The 19,815-nt window shown below is 36.7% G+C and overlaps 1 protein-coding gene across 9 annotated transcripts in view; it reads right to left on the bottom strand.

Annotated features, from left to right (window-relative positions):
• Window positions 1–2,906: 2,906 nt before the first annotated feature.
• The window catches only part of DYNC1I1 (dynein cytoplasmic 1 intermediate chain 1), a 435,553-nt gene continuing 418,644 nt past the window's right edge, over window positions 2,907–19,815 (bottom strand). For all 9 annotated transcript variants that reach the window (XM_072964956.1, XM_072964954.1, XM_072964953.1 and 6 more), the window contains one exon: window positions 2,907–3,850. In XM_072964956.1, coding sequence (XP_072821057.1) covers window positions 3,740–3,850 — 111 coding nt within the window. In that variant the 3' untranslated portion in view covers window positions 2,907–3,739. The remainder of the gene's footprint in view (window positions 3,851–19,815) is intronic.

The raw sequence follows: 19,815 nt of genomic DNA on the forward strand, positions 1-19,815 counted from the left end.
TCAATACAACATTGAAGTGAAAGTCCTAGCTAGTGCTGGAAGGAAACTAAACAAAGACTGGAAAGAAAGAAAGGAAGTCTTCATTATTCTAAGCATGACTGTGTATGTAATCACAAATGGGATTATAAAATCCACTAGAAATAATAAGTATATTTAGCAAAATATGAGGTTGATGTACAAAAACAAATTTTAATCCTGAAAATTAGCAAAAATCACTTGGAAAATAAAATTTTAAAACATTAACAGTAACATAATAGAAAAAATTAAAATATCTAGGAATCTAAAAAAGGTGCACAACCTATATACTAAAAACATTAGTGAGATTAAAAAACACTCAATAAATGGAAAGATACACCCTGTTCACATAGTGGAAGATTTGAAATTGTTAATATGTTTGTTCTCTCAAAATTAACATACAGATTAAGGAAATCTCAATAGAAATCCAAGCAGTATGGTTTTAAGAGTTTCATAAGGATTCTAAAAATGCATGTGGAAACACAGAAGGCCTAAAACAACTATAAGAGCCTTCCCTGATGTGTAACAGTTGGAGGACTTACACCACCTGAGTTTAAGACTCAGTAAAAGCTATAGCAGTCAACACAGTGTGGTACTGCATAAGGACAAACTCAGTGAAGTAAAGTAGTGGGCCCATAGATGCAGCATTACGGTAACTGACTTCCTGGGTCTGTGGTTAACCGCCTGGCCACTATCACTTTGAAGTCTTATCATCCCTACAGATGCTAAAAAGCCTTGCTCTGTGACTGTCTCTCTTACTGTCAGCTCTGGCCTGCAGAGGCGGCCACCACTAAAATTCCTAGACACGCTTATGCCTCTCTCACTAGCTCACTGCTACAGGCTTTGGTGAAGGGTGTGCACTCTGCACGGTCCTATCCAACCTGACTCCTGGATGTGTCTTCCAGCCTTACATAATGTATCCATTCTAACATACCCAGTTCCCTCAACCTCTTTATTGCTATCTGCGCTATCAGTCAGGGCAACACAAACATTTTCATTTCATTAAGTGTAGAGCTTTTCCAACTTGTAAGGGCCACTTTAATAGCCACCCTATGCCCTGGGGTCCTTGCCAGAGTATAAAATCACGTATCTCAAAAAAAAGCCCCAAAGTCAATGAATTCTTACCTATCCAGTCTTATATTCTGGCCCCTTAAACTCCTCAAAATCCAGCCCCAGGGCTACTCCCCTGGCCCCTAATGGCACCTGTGAACTCTCTGGGTGTTTAGTCTCTTTACTCCCTTATCAGGCCCAGCATGGCCCCAGCCAGGTTATGCTGGGGGAGCCATCAGAGAGTGATGTCAATCTGACCCTAAGAAGGAGAGATGGAAAAGAGGAAGGGAGAAGGAATATGGATTTGTCTTAGACTTAAGTACAGTTCCAAGAAAGTTTTAGCAATTCTGACAAGGAGTCACTGAGCCAGTTAAATCTCAGGAATCTTGCATCTCACAGGACCTACGTGCCTTAGTATCCCTGCCATGTTCTAGTCTTGGCTGGGAGCAGCCTGTGGGAAGCATGGCCTTGGTCAAATATGGTGATGGATTTCAGAGCAAAGCAGCTGGAGCAGTCAGTCATTTATGTTCTTTGCAATAAGAGATCTTAGAGGCAAATTTTCATGGCCACCACATTCTATCTGGGACATTACCTGGGATGACTTGAGTGGCTGTCGGCTGGCTGGCTTCCTCTGTATCCACATGGCCACTCCATGATGAGCTTAGACCTTTGTACAGCCCAGAGGTCTCAGGGTACTTGTACTTCTTACACAGTGGCTCAGGGATTAAGAGTGAGTGTGTCAAGAGACCCAGGAGGAAGCTGTGAGTCTTCTTATAACCTTGTCCCGAGCCCTGCATGGCATCACTTCCCCCGTATCCTATCATTTCACAAGGTCAGCCCAGGTTGGTGATGGGACAACACTACACAAGAAGTGGGAGACTGTCTTGGACACTAGCTACCGTGGTGGGATATATACTCACACAAGCTCTTATAATTCTTCATGTGCCTACTACAGGTGACTCTGGCCTTTGCACTTTTCAGTCTTAACTCATTGAATCATTCAGATTAACAGCTCACGAGTTACTGACTTGTTTCTAGGTCCTTTAGTGTATGCCTGAGAAACTTTTTTTCCCCCAGTACTTTTCATTGGACTGCTTTTAAACCTATTTTAGACACTCATATTTTATCTTTAAAAATTTAATAACTGTGTACAAAGACTGTCAATATTCCATGAATGACTGAAAAATTGTGCTGAACACTGGAATTTGACACAACATTGTAAAATGATTATAAATCAATAAAAAATGTTTTAAAAAAAAGACTGTCAATATTAACACACCATTTGGCACTTAGAGAAAAGCATATTGTTATTTCAAAAATAAAAGAAATCTCACAGTTCAAGGAATCCGTACCAAGAAAGCACCGTGGAACTTCTTAAAAAGCAAAAAGCCTGTCTTCAAATGTTCTTCATGACTCAACCTCTATTTATTTTAATTCTCTCTAGGCATGAAATGACTTTTGGGGGAAAAAAAAAGTCCTATAAAGTTGTTTATAGACACATTTCCTATTCCAATAATAATAAACATAATTTTCTGGTGTAAATTTAAAAATAATGAAATGTATGGAACACTTGGCATTTATTCATCTTAACCTGTTCCTCCTCCAGTGTTTTTGGGGAAGAGTGACTCTGATGAAGGAGACAAAAAAGACCTTTCCAGAAATACCATATACACTCCTTCTTAAAAATAAAATCAAGAGCCTTGGTTTAAGTCCAGCTAGGTTGGCTGCCTGTAAATTCATTACCAGTCATTAACATGGCCCTAACATATCTCCCTTACCTCCTGGTCACAGCAGAATTTTAATCAGGCTTTTCCCAAGCAAAGGGTTTATCCACACTGGTGTAGACTCGGTTTGGAACATTTTATTGGCAATACTGGTGTCATATTTAGGAACCATAGACTTTTGTCAGACCAGGTTAGCTTGAATGACAAGTATCAGTGATCAACTATATTTGAAATATTGTTAAAGTACCTAGAAATAATAGGCATTAAAATTCATTCCATTTACTGCAAGCAAACCTCTAAAGATTTCATGTCCTCAGTGGAACCTTCATACTGTAATTGTTATTTGGAACTTAATATAAACTCAACAGCAGCAGAGAGACAATGCAGTCCTCTCATTATGCACATGCTCTAGGATCGTTTATTTTAATGCTTTCAAATAAATATGTTCCATGCAGCACACCACAATAAATAAGGAGCAGCAACGTTCTTCTAGTAAATCCATTCATAGTCTGAGTCACCATGTAAAACACCACAGCTCACGTCTCTGGCCCTGCACCGTAGCATGAAGCACACCACATCTGCACCTAATCATATCTGGCTTCATATGGATTTAATAGGACTATGCCAGAAGTGCGTGTAAGCACAAATTTAACCAGAGGTTTCCAGCTATTAAATACAGCTACTAAGTAGTTAAAAGGCAACAACTAAACCCGTAAAGGCTCCCACCCCCATTTTTGAGACAGAAATATAAAGACAGAAATGCTCTGGTGAATTTCAGGTCAGCAGACAGTAGGGTGGGATACATCTGGAATACTTGGAGCAAAGCTGGCACAACATGGTACCCAAAATGTCACGGCAGCACTGATACTGAGTGGACACTGAATACGAGCAGGTTTGACGACTGCAGGTGCTGAGCTCTGGAAGGTCAAGGTGGGGGCATCTCATTTCCACTAGGCTGATAACTCGACGGTGCCTTCCTCCTCGCTGTCAGCTCTGTTAGCGCGAATCTCCACGAGGGTCCTGGCAAATCGGGTCCACTCATCATTGTGGGGAACTGCAAGCTGCAAAGCAAATTAGTGGAAAATGGTGAACAAGATACCTTTTACGACTGACGTCTTGAAGCCTGCATGACTATTCCTCCTAAAACAGACGCACCCCCTTGGGATGTAAAGGAAGCCAGTTATTCTACCTTGAATCACTTAGATCCCTGAAGTAATGCTCTTAAACTGACACTTTAACGGAATAATGTCACTGTTAGAAGCAAAATCACTCGTGGAATTTATAAAACATTTAAAACTTATGTAAACTATACAATTGCAGTAGCCACGTTAAAGGACCTTCACTGTTGAAAATTCATCACCAGACTTACAGTGAACACAGCAAATAAAAACTGCATTATTGACTAGGACTTTGAAAAAAAAAAGGAAAAGTGTGGTATTTAGGGGGAGGGTAATATTAGTTCAGTGGTCGAGAATATGCTTAGCATGCACAAGATCTTGGGTTCAATCCCTAGTATCTCAATTTTTTAAAAAATATAAGAGGAATTTTAAATAACTGTGGTATTGTCTTTCTAAGTCAATGATATTGATCCTTTTTTTTTAAGTGTTGCTAATGTGCCTGTATATGACAAAAGTATAGCTTACATCTTCAAAGAAATCTTACTACTGTGATATGGTGCTTTGGCTTCTCCAGCAAGACAGTATATGATGATGCCTATGAATAACAGTAATAGTAACTACTATTTACCAAGACTTGTGCTCTAAGTACTTTACATGTATTATACTCATTCCTCACAGCAATCCTATGCAGGATAATCGCATTTCCATTTTACAGAAGAAGAAATTAAGGCACAGAAAATCATCTTGCCAAGGTTGCATAGGTAGCAAATACCAGTGCCAATGTCACCTGGTTCCAATATCTGCATCCTTAGCCAGTATGCTGTACTGACTCACCAAAAGGGAGGAAGGGAGGATTTATAAAATTTCCTAAATGTCTTCTTCCGTGCACAATTTGGTGAGGAGAAAATTAACCCCACCTGACACAAACTGTGTGTATGAATTTTTGTTAGCTGATTTAAAGGATAATGATTTCTCTAGATAGTATCCAAAAATGAATTGCTTAAAAACATCATGCAAGGGTTTGGAATAGAAAAGTGAATTATTTGAAGATGAGAAGCAGGATCAAGTAGAAGTCTGAATGGTTTTCATACAGAATAAAATTTATTTAGACTGTAGAGCCATTTTCTTGGAGGATTACCCTACATCCATCTGTAGATACTAGTGCTACAACATGCTATCCACATATTCCGTAAACATTAATAACACACATTCATCCTTATCAATTACATTCTCAAAAATAGCAAATAAACCTAAACTTTGAGATCATTCTTACAGCTGAAAAATTTCTTATATAGAGAGCCAAACAATTAGAACTTTAAATTTTTCTTACAGGGATAATATTCTCAGATATTGGAGAGCCAAGATAACTTACTGACAGCGGCATCATCATGCTACAAAGTATGTTCTTCAGTTAGCATTCTGGTACTAAGGTTAAATGTTTCAAGAATTTGAGATTTGCACATACTAACTACTATATATAAAAACAGATTAAAAAACAAATTTCTGTATAGCAGAATATGAAAATAAATACATGTATGTGTATGTATGACTGGGACATTGTGCCGTAAACCAAAGATTGATACATTGTAACTGACTATATTTCCATTTAAAAATATATATATATAATTCTGAAAATTATATACAGGTGGGGGAAGTAAGTTGTTTAACAACTTATTTTGGTATTCTTACTTTCTTATTTGGTGTTTCTTATTTTGAGAAATGAAGTACTAACAAGAATTCTCACTTAGTCATATGAACGAGTTCTGAATGGTTAAATACTTCCTTAGTTATTGAAATGAATCCAAATTTCTTTTCAGATAATGACACAAGTTCACCATATTGTTGGATAGCACTGTTACCCCTTTGCCGAGTCCATTTTGTCAACTTCGAGCTCTTTTCCTATCTGCGTTCCACTATTCTTCACTTTTCTCCTCGATTTTAGAAAATACTGGTCTGGGGAAATGAAGCCCTCAAAATAAATGGTACAAAAGAGCTAACAAAAAGTGTAAGTAGCAAAGGGTTGGTAACATATTTCTATGAAAGAACAGGTCCAGTATTTCCTGCCTCTTCAACTCCTGACCAAGTCCTCCCAAAAAGAACCACAAAATAAAACCTTAAGAAGAGGCAAAAGCCGATCATGGTAACATGTTTGCAACTTGTTCTTACACAAGATGAGAATCAAGCTAAAGCTGAAACACCATGTAACTTCATATAATATTAGATATTGGGGAAAAGCAAGTCTCACCAATAAAAGCAGTATACTCTAGGGGTTTGGCTCCTAAACATAACACTCTATTATTGGTTAAAATGGCATGAATTTACGTTACTATATAATTCCACATGTAATATTTTACTAAAAGCAATGTACGGAAATTATATATTAAACCAAGAAAACAGGTCAGTATATTTACATAGTTCCACGTAATGGTAATGGCAATAGCAAGATTGTTAAGAAATCCCCTAATAAAGATTATGAAGCATTAAGGTTTGAATGTGTCCAGATAAAATTTGGGACAGAACTGAGTATCATTTATGGCATGTAAAGCTGCACGTCTAACTTTTCAAAAATGAGTTTTTGAAGTCTCATTATCCTTAAAGAAATGGAAGTAGTAATTTTAATACTTTCCCTATAAAACATTAAATTTACAGGGTTTTATATGTAGGTTTCAGCAGTATCTTTGAGTTTTTTTTTTAAGTGAACTGTTGTTGATTTATAAGACTTGTTGGTTTCAGGTGTCCAGCAGACTAAGCCCTTTTTTTAATATATATTTTTATTGAAGTATAGTCAGTTTACAATGTTGTGTCAATTTCTGGTGTACAGCACAATGCTTCAGCCATATATGAACATACATTTATTTGTTCTCGTATTCTTTTTCACTGTAAGTTACTATAAGATTTTTTTAGGTTCCACGTACAAGTGATATCATATGTATTTTTCTCTCTCTTTCTGGCTTTCTTCACTTAGCATGACAATCTCCAGATCCATCCATGTTGCTGCAAATGGCATTATTATACTCTTTTTATGGCTGAGTAGTATTCCATTGTATAAATATACCACAACTTCTTTATCCAGACATCTGTCAATGGACATTTAGGTTGCTTCCATGTCTTGGCTATGGAAAATAGTGCTGCTATGAACGTTGGGGTGCATGTATCTTTTTGAATTAAGGTTCTCTCTGGATATGTATGCCCGGGAGCGGGATTGCTGGATCATACGGTAAGTCTATTTTCAGTCTTTTGAGGAGTCTCCATACTGTCTTCCATAACAGCTGCACCAAACTACATTCCCACCAGCAGTGTAGGAGGGTTCCCTTTTCTCCACACCCTCTCCAGCATTTTTAGTTCATGGACTTTTGAATGATGTCTATTCTGGCTGGTGTCAGATGATACCTCATTGTAGTTTTGATTTGCATTTCTCTGATAATTAGTGATATTGAGCATTTTTTCATGTGCCTATTGGTCATTTGTATGTCTTCACTGGAGAATGGCTGTTTAGGTCTTCTGCCCATATTTTTTTTTTTTAATTGAAGTACAGTCAGTTACAATGTGTCAATTTCTGATGTATAGGACAATGCCCCAGTCATGCTTATACATACATACATTTGTTTTCATATTTTTTTTCATTAAAGGTTATTACAAGATATTGAATGTAGTTCCCTGTGCTATACAGAAGAAACTTTAAAAATCTATTTTTATATATAATGGCTAACAATTTTAAATCTCAAACACCCAAATTTATCCCTTCCCACCTCTTTCTCTAGTAACCATACGATTGTTACTATGTCTGGGAGTGTTTCTGTTTTGTAGATGAGTTCACAGTGTCTTTTTTTTTTTTTTTTAAGATTCCACACATAAGTGGTATCATATGGCATTTTTCTTTCTCTTTCTGGCTTACTTCACTTAGCATAATGATCTCCAGGTCCATCCATGTTGCTGCAATGGCATTGTTTTATTCTTTTTTATGGCTGAGCAGAATTCCATTGTATAAATATACCACAACTTCTTTATCCAGGCATCTACTGATGGACATTTAGGTTGCTTCCATGTCTTGGCTATTGTATATAGTGCTGCTGTTAACGTTGGGGTGCATGTATCTTGTCAAAGTAGAGTTCCGTCCGGATATATATGCCCAGGAGTAGGACTGCTGGATCATATGGTAAGTCTGTTTTTAGTTTTTTAAGGAATCTCCATACCGTCTTCCATGATGGCTATATGCACCATATCTTAATCTTAGTCGTCTATTTATGGGGATTTGGGTTGCTTCCCTGTTTTGGCTGTTGTAAATAGTGCTGCTGTGAACATTGGGGTGCATGTATCTGTTCGAATTAGAGTTCCCACTGGATATGTACCCAGAAGTGTGATTGCTGGATCATAAGGTAAGTCTACTTTTAGTTTTTAAACAAATTCCCATACTGTCTTCCATAATGGCTATATGCACCTCATCTTAATCTAGTCGTCTGTTTATGGGGATCTGGGTTGCTTCCCTGTCTTGGTTATTGTAAATAGTGCTGTTATGAATATGGAGAGCATGTATCTTTTGGAATGAGAATTTTTGTCTTTTCTGGATAAACACCCAGGAGTAGGACTGCTAGATCCTGTGGTTCCTCTATTTTTAGTTTTTTAAGGAACCTCCATATTGTTTTCCAACAAATTACATTCCCACCAACAGTTTAGGAGGGTTTCTTTTTCTCCTTACCCCTCTCCAGCATTTATTATTATTAGTAGGCTTTTTAATGACAGCCATTTTGACCAGTGTGAGGTGGAGCTCATTGTGGTTTTGATTTGCATTTCTGTAATGATTAGCTATGCTGAACATCTTTTCATGTGCCTGTTTGCCATATGTGTCTTTGGAGAAATGTCTGTTGATGGTTCTGCCCATTTTTTGACTGGGTTTTTTTTTTTGATTGAGTTGTATGATCTGTTCATATAATTTGGATATTAACCCCTTGTCATTCACATTGTTTGGAAATATTTTCTGCCATTCCATAGATTGTCTTTCATTTTGTTGATGGTTTCCTTTGCTGTACAAAAGTTTTTAAGTGTGATTAGATCCCATTTGTTTGTTTTCCTTAATTTCTTTTGCCTTGGGAGACTCACCTAAGAAAATAATGCTATGACTTATGTCAGAGAATGTTTTGCCTATGTTTTCTTCTAGGAGTTTAATGATGTCATGTCTTAGTAAGTCTTTAAGCCATTTTGAGTTTATTTTTGTGTATGATGTGAGGGAGTGTTCTAGCTTCATTGATTTACATGCAGTTGTCCAGCTTTCCCAACACCATTTTTTTGAAGAGATTTTCTCTTCTATGTTGTGTATTCTTGCCTCTGTTGTTGTAGATTAATTTAATTGACCATAGGTGCATCAGTTAATTTCTGGGCTCTCTATTCTGTTCTGTTGATCTATAAATGTCTGTTTGGGTGCCAAAACCATGCTGTTTCTGATTACTGTAGCTTTATAGTGTAGTCTGGAAGAGTTATGCCTCTAGCTTTGTTCTTTTTCTCCAAGATTGCTTTGGCAATTCTGAGTCTTTGGTGGTTCTATATAATTTTAGGATTATTCTAGTTCTGTGAAAAATGTCATGGGTATCTTGATAGGAACTGCATTAAAGCTGTAGATTGCTTTGGGTGGTTTGCCCATTTTAACAATATTAATTCTTACAATCCAAGAGCATGGAATATCTTTCCATTTCTTTAAATCATCTTTAATTTCCTTTATCAATATTTTATAGTTTTCAGCATAAAGGTCTTTTACCTTGGGTAAGTTTATTCCTGGTATTCTCTTTTTTTTGACATGATTTTAAGTGGGATTGGTTTTTTACTTTCTTGACCTGATATTTCATTGTTAGTGTAAAGAAATTCAACAGATTTATGTATAGTAATTAAAATAAATTTTATCAAATTTAAATGTTTGTGATAAGAACACCCTAAAGAGCAACATATGACCTTTTTCTTTTTTGGGGGGGTGTAAACAAAGTTTACTCTAGGTAGTGCAACTTATTGAGAGACAAAAGCATTTTAAAATATACACATATGTAATATTCATTGTTTCTAAAAACAGTTTAGAACTTTAGCTTTTTAAACTCACATAGTTATCAAAAGAATAAAGCCAATTGCAAAATAAGAATCAACAGAATGCAGTAATCCAGTCATAAAGGACAGTCAAATATGCTTATACATATTCAAGAAATTGAAAATCTAAGTTATAAATAATAGTTCATTTTTATCTTTAAGATTCCACATATAAGCAATATCATATGGCATTTTTCTTTCTCCTTCTAGCTTCCTTCACTTAGAATCATGATCTCTAGGTCCATACATGTTGCTGCAAATGGCATTATTTGATTTTATGGCTGAGTAGTATTCCACTGTGTGTGTGTGTATAATGTATTGCATGTAGATATGCGCGCGCGCACACACACACACACATCTTCTTCATCCAGTAATCTGTTGATGCACATTTAAATTGTTTCCATGTCTTGGCTACTGTAAACAGTGCTGCTGTGAACACTGGGGTGCATGTGTCTTTTTGAATTATTTTTTCCTCTTGATCTATGCCCAGGAGTAGAAGTGCTAGAGCATATGGTGAGTCTATTTTTATAGTCTTTTGAGGAATCTCCATACCGTTTTCCATAATGGCTGCACCAAACTACATTCCCACCAGCAGTGTAGGAGGGCTCCCTTTTCTACACACCCTCTCCAGCATTTATTGTTTGTAGAGTTTTTAATGATGGCTATTCTGGCTGACGTGAGGTAGTTATCTCATTGTAGTTCTGATTTGCATTTCTCTAACACTTAATGATGCTGAGCATCTTTTCATGTGCTTGTTGGCCATCTGTCAGTCTTCTGTGGAGAGATGTCTATTTAGGTCTTCTGCCCATTTTTGGATTTGGTTGCTTGTTTTTTTTTAATATTAAGGTGTATGAGCTATTTGTGTATTTTGGAAATTATTCCCTTGTTGATTGCATCATTTGCAAATATTTTCTCCCAGTCTGCAGGTTGTCTTTTCATTTTGTTGATGGTATTCTTAGCTGTGCAAAAACCTTTTAAGTTTAATTAGATCTCATTTATTTTTGTTTTTATTTCCATTACTCCAGGAGCTGGTTCAAATAATCTATTGCTATGATTTATGTCCAAGCATGTTCTGCATATGTTTTCCTTTTGGAGTTTGAGTATTCAGTCTTATATTTAAGTCTTTAATCCACTTTTAGTTTGTTTTTGTATATGGTGTTAAAGAATGTTCTAATTTCAGTCTTATACAGGTAGCTGTCCAGTTTCCCTAGCACTACTTATTGAAGAGATTGTCTTTTCTCCATTGTACATTCTTGCCTCCTTTGTGGTAGACTAATAGACTGTAAGTGCATGGGTTTATTTCTGGACTTCTATCTTTTTCCACTGATCTGTCTGTTTTTGTGCTAGTACCACACTGTGTTAACTACTGTAGCTTTGTAGGATAGTATGAAGCATAATTCTCCCAGCTCTGTTCTTCTTTTTCAAAATTGTTTTGGCTATTCAGGGTCTTTTGCGTTTCCATACAAAGTTTTTTTAAACAGAAATTTAAAAATATATATTACTTTTTTAAACTATTATTTTAAAATTAACAGTAATAACTCACATTTATATATACAAAACATTTTAACAAAAATAGCTATATTTCCCAAAACAAAAGATCAGGGAGAAGAGTGGCATTGTTCTGTATTTTCTGTAAATGTTTTTAATGTTTGGCTTAATGAAAAAGAGATAGATTCTTTTCTTAAAATTAAAAAATGTAATTGTGGTAAAAGGAATACATAACATAAAATTTACCGTCTTAGACCTAGATACTATCATATTAAGTTAAATAAGTCAGACAGAGAAAGACAAATACCATATGATACACTTATAGTGGATCTAAAAAACACAGATACACATTTTAAAAAGATACTAACCAGAAATAGACTCACAGACATAGAAAACAAACTATGGTCACCAAAGGGGAAAGAGGGGTAGAGATACATTAGAAGTTAGGGATTAACAGATACACACTACTATACATAAAATAGATAAACAACAAGGACCTACTGTATAGCACAGGAAACTATATTCAGTTTCTTTAAGCAAGCTATAATGGAAAATAATCTGAAAATGTGTATGTATATATGTATGACTGAATTACTTTACAACTGAAACTAACACTGTAAATCAGCTGCACATCACTGAAAAATAGTTACCATCTTAACTGTACTAAATTCACATTGTTGTGCAGAGTTGGATTCTTTTTTGTGTGTGTTTTTTCAGTTTTCATTTTTATTAGGTGGAATTGTTACTGTTTGCACATATATAATGTATTGCATTATATAATTATATATATAATTATATAATGTGAATACATATACACAATGTACCACATTTTTAAATTTACATATATATAGACTGTTCATTGTTTGTAAGAACGTTTAGAGCTTTAGCTTTTTAAACTTACATAGTTATTACAGGAATAAGGCAAGCCACAAAAGAAGAATTCAAAAAGATACATACACCTTGCCAAACAGCAACATTATTTATAATTGCCAAGATATGGAAGCATCATAAGTGCACATCAATAGATGAATGGGTAAAGAAGATGCAGCATATATATTGCAGTGGGATACAACTCACCTATAAGAAGGATATTTGGCCATTTGCAGCCCTTCATTCACTTTTCTTTTTCTCACTTCAAAAACCGGAATTTTATAACTGGCATAAACATTTCCATTGCATCCAACAGAATAAAATACCTACAAATAAACTTAACCAAGGAGGTTATCTATACTCTGAAAACTGTAAAACACTGATGAAGGAAACTGAAGATGATACAAAGAAATGGAAAGAAATCTTGTGCTCTCGGAATGGAAGAATCAACATTATCAAAATGGCTGTGCTACCCAAAGCAGGCTACACATCCAAAGTACTCATAAGATTTTTCACAGAAATTCCAGAATTTGTATGGAACTATAAAGACCCTGAACTCCCAAAGCAATCTTTTGTAGGTCTTTTTTTAATCGTTTTTCTTTTTGTTCTCTTTTCTTATGGTTTGATGACTAGAGAAGTTCCTTTAATATTTGTTGTAAAGCTGGTTTGGTGGTGCGGAATTCTTTTAGCTTTTGTTTATCTGTGAAGCTTCTGGTTTCTCCATCAAGTCTGAATGAGAGCCTTGCTGGATAGAGTAATCTTGGTTGTAGAATTTTCCCTTTCGTCACTTTAAATATAACTTGCCATTCCCTTCTGGCCTGTAGAGTTTCTGCTGAAAAATCAGCTGATAACCTCATGGGAGTTCCCTTGTATGTTATTTGTTGCTTTTCTCTTGCTAATTGTAACATTTTCTCCTTATCCTTAATTTTTTGTCAATTTGACGACTCTGTGCCTTGGTGTGTTCCTCTTTGGGCTGATCCTGTGTGGAACTCTCTGTGCTTCCTGGACTTGGGTGACTGTTTCCTTTCCCAAGTTGGGTACGTTTCCAGTTATTATCTCACGCCAAATTTTCTCAGGTCCTTTCTCTCTCTCCTCTTTCTGGGACCCCTATAATGGGAATATTAGTGCACTTTATGTTGTCCTAGAGTTCTCTTAAAACTACCCTCATTTCTGTTCATTCTTTTTTCTGTTCTGAAGTACTGATTTCCAGTAATCTGTCTTCTAGCTCATTGATCCGTTCTTCTGCCTCATTTAGTCTATTCTTGCTAGTGTTATTCATTTCAGTGATTTTATTCTTTAACTCTGGATATTATTTATATTTTCCAGCTTCTTGCTAAAAACTTCGCTCTGTGCATCTACACTCCTCTTGAGTTCTCTGAACATCTTCGCCATCATTACTTTAAACTCTTTCTCAGATAAATTGCCTATCTCCTCATCACATTTCTTCCTCTGGGATTTTATCTTGTGCCTTGGCCTGGGAGATATCCTCTGCTGCCTCATATTGTTTATCTTTCTATTTGTATTTTTAGGTAGCTTAGTTAGGTTTCTTGACCTTGGAAAGGAGGCTCTCTGTGGGAGACAGCTCATGAGTCTCAGCAGTACACTACTCTCTTGTCACCCAAGGGCTAGGGTCCAGCAGGTCCTAATGTAGAGTCTGGCCTGTATTTGAGAATTTTTCACAGACTCTGGGATTGTTGTTTTCTTATTTCTGGTATCCACCCCCTGGTAGATGAGGCTGGACTAGAGGCTTATGCAGGTTTCCTGGCAGGAGGAGCTGGTGCCTGCCCACTGCTGGGTGAAACTTGGTCCTGACCCCTGGTGGGTAGGGCCTGTCTAAAGTCCTTTGTGGCTTTGGAAGTCTGCTGATGGGTGGGGCTGTGTTCCCATCCTGTATGTTGTTTGGCCTGAGGCTTCCCTGCAGGCTGTTGGGTAGGGCTGGGTCTTGGTGCTAATGACCCAATCAAGATGTTGGCCTCCGGAAAGCTCATGTAGATTAACACTTCCAGAATGTCGGCCACCAGCTTTTATGTCCTCTGGGTGAGCTGCAACTGTCACCTACATCCCAGGTGAGCCTCCAAAACCAGCAGGCAGGCCTGGCCCAGGTTCCTATGAAATCACTGCCTCTGCCTTTGGACCTGGCACACTTTAGATTCTATGTATGCTTCCCTCCATACAAATTTTAACATTTTTTGTTTCAGCTCTGTGAAAAATGTCATTGATAATTTAATAGGGATTACACTGACTCTATAGACTGCCTTGGGTAGTATGGCCATTTTACCAGTTTTGATTCTTCCAATCCCAGAACATGATATATCTTTCCATTTGTTTATGTCATCTTCAATTTCTTTCATCAGTGTCTTACAGTTTTCAGAGTACAGGACTTTTGCTTCCTTGGGTAAGTTTATTTCCAAGATATTTTATTCTTTTTGGTGCAATGGTGAATGGTATTGTTTCCTTAATTTCTTTTTCTGCTATTTTGTTGTTAGTGTATAGAAATGCAACTGATTTCTGTATATTTTGTATCCTGCAACTTTACTGAATTCATTGATGAGTTCTCCTTTTTCATTGCTGATTTTGTTAATTTGTGCCCTTTCACTTTTTTCTAGATGAGTCTGACTAAAGGTTTATGAATGTTATCTTTTCAGTCTCTATTTCATTCATTTCTGTTCTAATCTTTAGAATTTCTTTTCTTCTACTAACTTTGGATTTTGTTTCTTTCTCTAGCTGCTTTAGGTGTAAAGTTAACTAGGTTGAGGTTTTTTTTGGTTTCCTGAGGTAGGCTTGTATTACTATAAAATTCCATCTTAGAACTGCTTTTGCTGTGTCCCAGAGGTTTTGAATTGTTGTGTTTTCATTTGTGTGAAAGTATGTTTGGATTTCTGCAGTGATCCATTGGTTACTTAGTAGGATATAGTTTAGCCTCCACATGTTTGCAGTTTTTTTCTTATACTTGATTTCTACCTTTAGAGCATTCTGGTCAGAGAAGATGCTTGGTACAATTTCAATTTTCTTAACTTCACTGAGGCTAGCTTTGTGGGCCAGCATGTGGTCAGCTCTAGAGAATGTCCCACGCACACTTGAAGAGTGTGTGTTCTGCTGCTTTCAGATGGAGTGCTCTCTAGCTGTCAGCACACACGCCCCTTTCTATGGAGATGGGACTAACAGTGCTGTATTTGTCCTTAAAATACAGAATCCCCCTCACAGAAGGTTTCACAGTATTCTAATATAGCTTGGTGCTTTTTTGATCTGTGAAAATTTCATTAAAAAAAATTGTTCTGCCAAGTATTTTCCTCTCTAGAATACCATAATCTTCACAGAAACGTTAGATCACTTTATTTCACACACACAACAAATTCTTGATTAGAACAGCATGAAAACACAACTGTTTCTAGAAATTTAAATGTATCTGCTTCATCCTATTACACTTTTTTCATCTAAGTTGACTATTAAAAAAAAAACAACCCGAGGTGATCATAATGTTAGATTTAGAAGGTGAGCTGTGCACTGCCCCGTTTTTAGAAATAAATATCACCATCAGGAAGCACTTTAAGTATAATCTTAGCTTGAATGTGTGAATATATATTCGCAAGCTGTTTCCACACCTAAAGTAATAATTTTTGGCACTTGAATTACTTGCAGGTAAGACCAAACAGGTGTCCTAACAAACAAGAAGACCACTCTTTTCATTTTACAGCTTCAGCTGCTAACGGCATGTGTTTGGACAGAACTGTCCTCCTTACCCTCTTCTGGTCCTGACTCTTCTTACCTGGTTCTCTCTGATTAGAAATGGCTAGAAAGGAAGCTCGAGCATAAATGCATCTGAAACTTAATCCAATAGTACCTTAATCGTTAAGTAGAAAAAACATCTTTGCTCATGTTTCTTAGTCAAAGGAAAAAACTGCTGTCATGCCCTTCTAAGTAGCATATGTTTTGTTCAGTGCTGATTCAGTCAGCATGGACTGAGTGCCAGGCACTACGGTAGAGATTAAAGAAAGACACTGGTGAATTATTTTGGCATATGATGACTATGAAATACAGATGAAAACTATCCTGTTTTCTTAGGTAAAAATGTATGAATACTGGCATCTTTTTTTTTTTCTAAACATTACTGACATTCAGAAAGCTAACGGCCTAAAATTTACCTTCTTACAGTGACAACTGCAACATTTCCTGGTATGCTGTTGTGTGTCAAGCCAGGACCAGGTAGGTAAGTGGCATGTTAATGACACAGCTTCAGCATCTCTTCAAGTTTCTATCAAGGCATTAAAGGCTAAATCTAGAGCATCACTACAGATTCTTTTTCCTCCTGAAAATAGTTCAGAACAATTGTCAAACAATTTACATTTCTGGTAGGAAAAATATTCAGAAGTTTCTAATGGTGATGATTTCAATTACTTTGAAGGAAATAGCCCATAATTACCTCAAGGAAATGCCATAAGGAAGGACTTGTAAACATTGGCCAGTATTGTACTGAATCAAAGTGGATCTGGAAACATTTTCTGCCTTCAGAGTCATCTGCCAAAGTCTACTTCCTGGGTCAGGGATGACTCCGAGTTTCCTACTGCTTCATATACAGGGTTCAACAATAGCCAGTTCACCACCACCATCTCTATAGTTGGATGACTTTTATAACTTTTTTGCTAAATGTATAAAGCATTTTTATATGCCAATAGCACTCATGGCTCCAATTCCAGAGAGAACAAAATCTTAGCCCTAAGAATAACTGCCTTTTATAGAAATGATATGACTATTTTTACAGCTAAAGGAATTAAGGTTAAAGGCAGTTTCTAAGGTAGCAACTTGGCCATAAGGAGGAGATAAAATGAACCTCCGATTCAAACAGGAGACTTAAGTCCTGCTCTCTTTTAACAGGTGGCACACAGACGAACAGGGAGCTAAATGATTTGCACAAGACCACACAACTTACCACACGGTAGGATGGCGCCGTTGGGAGCCTTACCCCTTTAGGCAATGCCAGCATACCTTGGCAGAAGGACATGTGTTTGGAAACACCTGCTAGAAGATTCTAAAGATTGTTTTGATTCTTGGAAGATGAAAGGTCAGAAATAAGTTGTGGAAAAATTCATGAAAATTAATCATTTTCATCCTCTCCCCTCCCCATTCTCTGAGGCTGGGCCACGACTCTGCCCCCCTCCCATCTGCATGGAGTGGAGGGCGCCTGCACCCTGTCCTTCCACAGCCCAGAAGACTCATTAGGCTACCACTGGGTGGCCTGCCTGGGCTTCTCGTGCACAGTAACTAGCTTTAGAGAATGGAGCCAGGGTTGACCTTTTTTCCACCTCAGATATCAGCCATAGTTTCTTTCACAGCTCTGAAAACTAATTTGCTATGTGTCTTTACGAAATTTGTTTAAACATTTCATATCTTTACTTCCTGCTTTGTGAGAAAGGAATTTTGTGACTATCTCGTAGGATTGCTGCAAATATTAAGACAGACCTCTCCTCATATATAAACAGCTTGGCACATTATAATGTTTTTTCCTGTATATTTCCTTCTTATTGTTAATTCCTTTGCCTCTAAATTTTTTTTTTTTTGGTTCCCTTCTCTCTTCCATTTTCTTCTTTTCGCCTATAGGAGGCTGCATATATTTTATCACATTTGCTTTCTTAAAAACCCACACCAATCATTTCCTAGAAAGTCATACTTTTAATAGCTGTTTCATGAGCAGGGTGTGGGGAAAGAATTCTTTCAGATCACAGTTCTCCTGTCAGTACTTTTTACTGCTAATTTAAAAAAACCAAATTTAAAGTCTAATTATTTCTTGTAAATATACACATACAAATGTATCTTTTTCAGTTTTCAAATATGACCAATACAGCTTTATCTAGCTATTTCCTCTTTGTGACACTTTCTATAGTGGCATTCTACATTTTTAGGTCAAGATGTAAGGCTTGGTAACCACTGAATATGCTGTTAGAAGAATCAAATGACATTTTATAACCAGAGTTAAACACAAAAATATCATTCATGTGTCCCTTTTTATAAGCACATGGCTAAACATTTTGAATACCTGGTAGTAATTTTAAAGGGTTAAGAGTACCTAGCGGCTGATTTTAAATAGCTGCCATCACCTACAGAACTACCACCCCAGTGCCGTACTTTTTATGGTAAAAATATCTGTCTCAGGCACTGCTTAGTATAAAAGTAGGTTACTTTAAAAAAAAAAAAATCCTGGATAATTAAGACAGAAAAGTATTCTGTAATTTCACTTTGGCTTCTCAGATACATTAAGCATGGCAAACAAATTAAAATGAGCAGGACTCCAGGTTTCAGGATGAATATTCCATGGATGTGTGGTACATCACCATCTTTGTAATCTTTCAATTAAGTGGAGTCATTAAAAAAAAAAAAAAGGCTGGGACAATTATGTTAACCATAGATTCCAAACAGATACACAATTCATCTCCCGTCTTGACCTAAAAATGAAAGTCTTCTCTAAATAGATACCTTACAAATTTTCACCTTTCCACTTTAATACGTGTTAATTTTTTGTGTGATTGTTACTGCCTTTACAGAAATCGGGAATGCGAACGTGGGTTTCCCCAGAACAACTGCTAAGCCCGTCTAAGCTCGAAAAGCTTTTTTAAAAGTACAATTATTAACAGCACCCCAGTTCAGGGGTGCTGAAAATTCCAAGCCAGACTTACTGGTGTACAAATACACATTTGTGTTCAGAGGAAGCCTGTATTTTTTAGGACAATCCCTTTGCCACACACACAGATGGAAGCAAAGTGGGAGGTAAGCAGCAAGGAAACAGCCGCTGGAACAACCAAGCACACTCGCTTTACATAAATACAGCTCCACTGTATTTAACTCTCGGGAGAGTCTAGCATCACTGGTAACAATGGATGAAACCACGAACCAAAATTCCAAGCCAGAATGCAGTATGCAGAGGGCATAAATATACTACAGTGCTCCACCACAAAAAGATACACTGTGTGGTAACTTAGTATTTGCAGCAGTTTTTCCACAAGTCCAGAAAGGAGAAGTTACATTAGTTTCCCCCTGTAGCATCTGCTATTACCAGTCTAGGTTACAATTTCTGTGAAATTTAGCAGCGTGCTAAACCGTACTTAGTCTGATGATATCTATTTTTTGGTTAAGAAAGAATTTCTTTTATCTGAAAATGCCATCTAAGGGAACCCTCATCCACTCATGAAGCTTGCAGTCTCTCTGGTAAAGTTCTCTTCCTAGTATCTTTGAATGAGTGGCTGACTTTTATAGCATGTCTGTTAGAACAATACTTTTAAAAAATCCATTATCACTCAATTAAGGAAAGAAAGGAAGGTAGGACATAAAAGTAAACAGCAACAAATATGGGTCTGTATCAGTAAGCCAGAAAACACAGAAGGAAATAATTCTAAACACTATTCTTTAAAAAATGAACTTTTAAAAATAGTCTTCATGTTAAAATTCAGCATCATAAGACACATGACAGAATTCTGAAGTTTTTACCTGTGGAG

Source organism: Vicugna pacos, chromosome 7 (genome assembly GCF_048564905.1).
Source record: "Vicugna pacos chromosome 7, VicPac4, whole genome shotgun sequence".
Taxonomy (NCBI): Eukaryota; Metazoa; Chordata; class Mammalia; order Artiodactyla; family Camelidae; genus Vicugna; species Vicugna pacos.